We start from the raw sequence: 3,676 nt of genomic DNA on the forward strand, positions 1-3,676 counted from the left end.
ATGTTAAGAGGACCGGTCTAAGCATCACGTTTGTCATTCACGAATCTAAACCGATAACCTTAAGACAAGCAAGAAATCAATAGAAATAAAAAAAAGGCTTAGACAAGCAAGAATTCAATAGAAAGAAAAAGGTAACCTATAACCTTTAAGACAAGCAAGGATCAATAGAAATAGAAAGATGTGTAGTGGCGTGTGGGGAAATCTAGGTGAAGATAAAGACTAAAGTGTGTTGAAGTGTGGACAAAAGCAAACGGAGGGGCCGTTCGAGGAAGATGTCAATCGAAATCTCAGCTCATGTGCCCACTGCCCAACCACACACACACACAGGTTCCGGGCCGCACAATCAAGGAGAGTGTGGGCGGGGCCGGGCAGGATTTTTTCTCCCTTTTTTGAGTTGATATTTTTATAAAATAAAATCAATAGAGTGCCAGCTCCTCAGGTATGGTTGGTCAAATCAGCGGATAGGCCGGTAAGACAATGAAAAAGAACATTGGCCACGTGGGCGACACAAGCGGTTCAAAAGTCCGCTTTCACATCAAATTAGGGGGGGGTTGGTGAACAGGAGGATGCCGCTGACATGTAGGCTAAGGCCGTAGCCTACAGTGAAGGAGAGATGGGTCGCTGCTGCAGTAGTTTGTACAGTACGTATACAGTCTACAGCGTACATACACTACAGACTACCACGGCAACCGCAGCGGTAAAAGGCCGAAAACAAAAGACCCGCCACTGGCCGGCCGGCCAGTTTTGCCTGTGGCGCCGTAGGCTGTCGCCTAGTCTTTCCAGGCAGGCCCACAAGACTCTGCCTGTGGCTACTGCTTGGGAAAGCGAATACGGTACGAAGACAGGCTGGCTGCTCAGAGCTCAGAAGTGCAGACCCCACTCACTGCACACAATCAAATAGCCGCTAGCTCGTAGGTAGTAGTAGCGTGGAGTGAACGGGGGCCCCGCCTCTTGGCCCGGGATATGAACTTTGAAGTGAAAAATCGAGAGGAAGGGAAAAGCTGGGCTACCGGTAGACTAGTGTGCCGTCCCAGGCTCCAGCACGCTTTGCTTGGCCGGCCAGCTATCCTCGCCTTGACTGTGCACAGTCGTAGTATCGTGCACACCGCACATGATAGACAGATGGATGTGCACTCCGGCGATTAAGACGTGTCGCCATCATACGGGATTCGGGGCTCGTGACGCCGGCGTCCGGACCGACGGGACGTCGTGGTGTGGCAGCGTGGCTGGTGCTCAAAAAAAATCTCTGCGATAGTTGAAAATAAATAAAATTGTAATTTACAAATTTTGCACGTCTATTTTCTTCACACTTTTATATATTTGAACTTAAAGGTTTATTAATTTAAATATTTAATCAATAAACGACCTCAAACGTTTTCAGTTTATTGATTTAATTATTTACTTTAAGAAACGACGTTTTGGTGCCTTGCTTATTGATAAAATATTTGTAAAATTGAAATTTCCCCCTTGGCAGGATCACCTAAAAAACAATGGAGTTTTTGTCTTGCATTACGTGTCTGTCGACGTGGTTGCATTATTAGTGTCTTTACGCGATAGCGATGGGTTTCCACATCAGCAAGGAGGGTTTCGTCAAAGGCACGAGGCAGTGCCGTGCTGGCCGGGCCTTTCACACAGGACTTTTTTTTACAAATTTTTAAATTTGCCTTTACGTGGCGAGGCCGACACCCTCCTCCTCCAACCAACTTTAGGTGATTAAAAAAAAAGAAAAAAGAGAGGGAAAAAAAGAGAGGAGGGAGTGTCTCTCCATCATCGCCCAAATCCAGCACTTGTGTGCCCAATCGCCTCCGCTTATTTCTGAACGGACGCTGGTACGCCTCGCTTTCCGTGTCGCCTGCCTGTCCGCATCATCTTTTCCCACTCATTTCCCTCCCACCATATATATTCCACCCTCTCCCTGCCCCCCTCATCCACCCCTCTCGTCTACGCTACAACACTGTATTGTGCCCCCCTTTTGCTTTCCTCTCGGCCCTCCGTTACTCTGGTTTGCTTTTCCATGTTTTCCTGAAGCAAGCACACACACACTCTCTCTCTCTCTCCATCTGTTTCTCTCTCTATTTCATCTCATCTTTCCGCGCCTCTCTCTCTCTCCCTCTTTCTCTCTCTCTCTTACACCCATCTTCCAAATCTCTCTCTAGCCTTCTCTCTCCAATCGCCTCTCTCTCTCTCTCTCTCTCTCTCTCTCATGGCTTCTTTCGACCTCCCCTCCTCCCCCCCCTCTCCCAGCCCCAAAAAACGCCCTCGCAATGATATTGACCCCAGTTCTGACCCCATGCCCAAACGCCTCTGCCCTGACCCAAGCCCTGACCTCTCCTTCCTTGAAGAATTCTGTGACTTCGAAGCCTCCCTTGACACATCCGCCCTCGTCTCTTCCACCCAGGAAGAGCTTGTGGCCGAGATGATGAAGAGTCTAGAGAAGGTCATCGAGGATGGTGACGGAGCCTCGAACTCGCAAGATCCGTCTGCGAGCGTTGCTTCATCTGAGCCCTCCTCTAGCCTGGCCACTCCGGAGCCCTCCACAAGCGCTCTGGACTCAGCGTGGCAGTACGCACACCTAGATGGGGGACAGCATGTGTCTCAAGAGGACCCTGCGGGCTGCGCCTACAGTGAGCTTGATTTTGAGTGCGGGCAGTATTCTGAGGGATCTGATGAAGGTGATTGCAGAGATGCACAAATCAGGCTTCTCCTGGAGGCTTCTGACGACGAGCTTGGCATTCCTGTGATATCTAGAAATTACCCTAAGGATGATGTGCAAGGAGGTGAAGAGGAATGGGCTCTTTTAGGCCAGGCTGCCCCTGATGAGCTCGATAACAGTCTCCATGCCCACGCCCTTGCCTGCTGGCTTGACGGCTCATTCTTTCAATTCGAGGACAGCCTTCCTGTCGCTGCGAGGGAGCTTTCTGAAGCAGTTATTCTTTTTTGAAGGAATGGTCGTGTAGGGATCCATGGGGCCTGATTTTGGGGATTTCACTTGCTCGATCCCAACGGTTTTTGTCCCTCCACTGCCTCCATTCAGGAGGAACTGTAAATATAAGCTTCTCTGCTCTCGGCCAAGACTCTCGTGTCGTCTGTGTAATTTCATGTCTTGAATTTTCAAATTAATTCCTCTACATTAGGCTTTCAAATTTGCCAACGTTATTTTGAAGCTACGCTAATAGGGTACTTTCTTGATTAATGTTATGTTTAACAAAGGATTAATGTTATGATTAACAACAGTATTGCTTTATTGTAGACCTCTACAACGCAGACTTGCACAAGCTTATCCGTTTTGAGTTTCAGTTAGGCTTTACCCTTTAGTTTCAATTGCTCTGTACTAGTGCTGTTCGCTTCCGTCTCTGGTTAACTTAATTCAGTATTTTAGAAAGTCAAGGGCTGTTTCTTATGCAATTGCAGCAGTTCTACAGATCTGAGACCTATCAAGCAGTGTTATTATAGTATGTAAAGAAAATGGTTGCTCAAAATGATACTCTCCTCCTGAAGCATGGGCAAAAACAGGTTTCATGTAAGGTTGAGTCCAAAGAGTTTCCCAACATTGGTCTTGAGAGATTTAATTTTGAAGAAAAGTTGCATAACCGTTCTCCTTGTATTAGGGGTGAGATTTCAGATTCCGAGCCATAAAAGCTCTTAAATCACCCTTCTTTAAAGAATTCCAGCAATT

At 47.5% G+C, this 3,676-nt stretch overlaps 1 protein-coding gene across 1 annotated transcript; it reads left to right on the forward strand.

Annotated features, from left to right (window-relative positions):
- Window positions 1-1,923: 1,923 nt before the first annotated feature.
- LOC147619689 (uncharacterized) lies at window positions 1,924-3,143 on the forward strand. The gene has a single exon (XM_086773380.1). The coding sequence runs from the start codon at window positions 2,204-2,206 to the stop codon at window positions 2,939-2,941; it is 738 nt and encodes a 245-aa protein (XP_086629506.1). The 5' UTR covers window positions 1,924-2,203; the 3' UTR covers window positions 2,942-3,143.
- Window positions 3,144-3,676: the final 533 nt, after the last annotated feature.

Source organism: Cibotium barometz, chromosome 33, assembly GCF_041138505.1.
Source record: "Cibotium barometz isolate CiBa-2024 chromosome 33, ASM4113850v1, whole genome shotgun sequence".
NCBI lineage: Eukaryota > Viridiplantae > Streptophyta > Polypodiopsida > Cyatheales > Cibotiaceae > Cibotium > Cibotium barometz.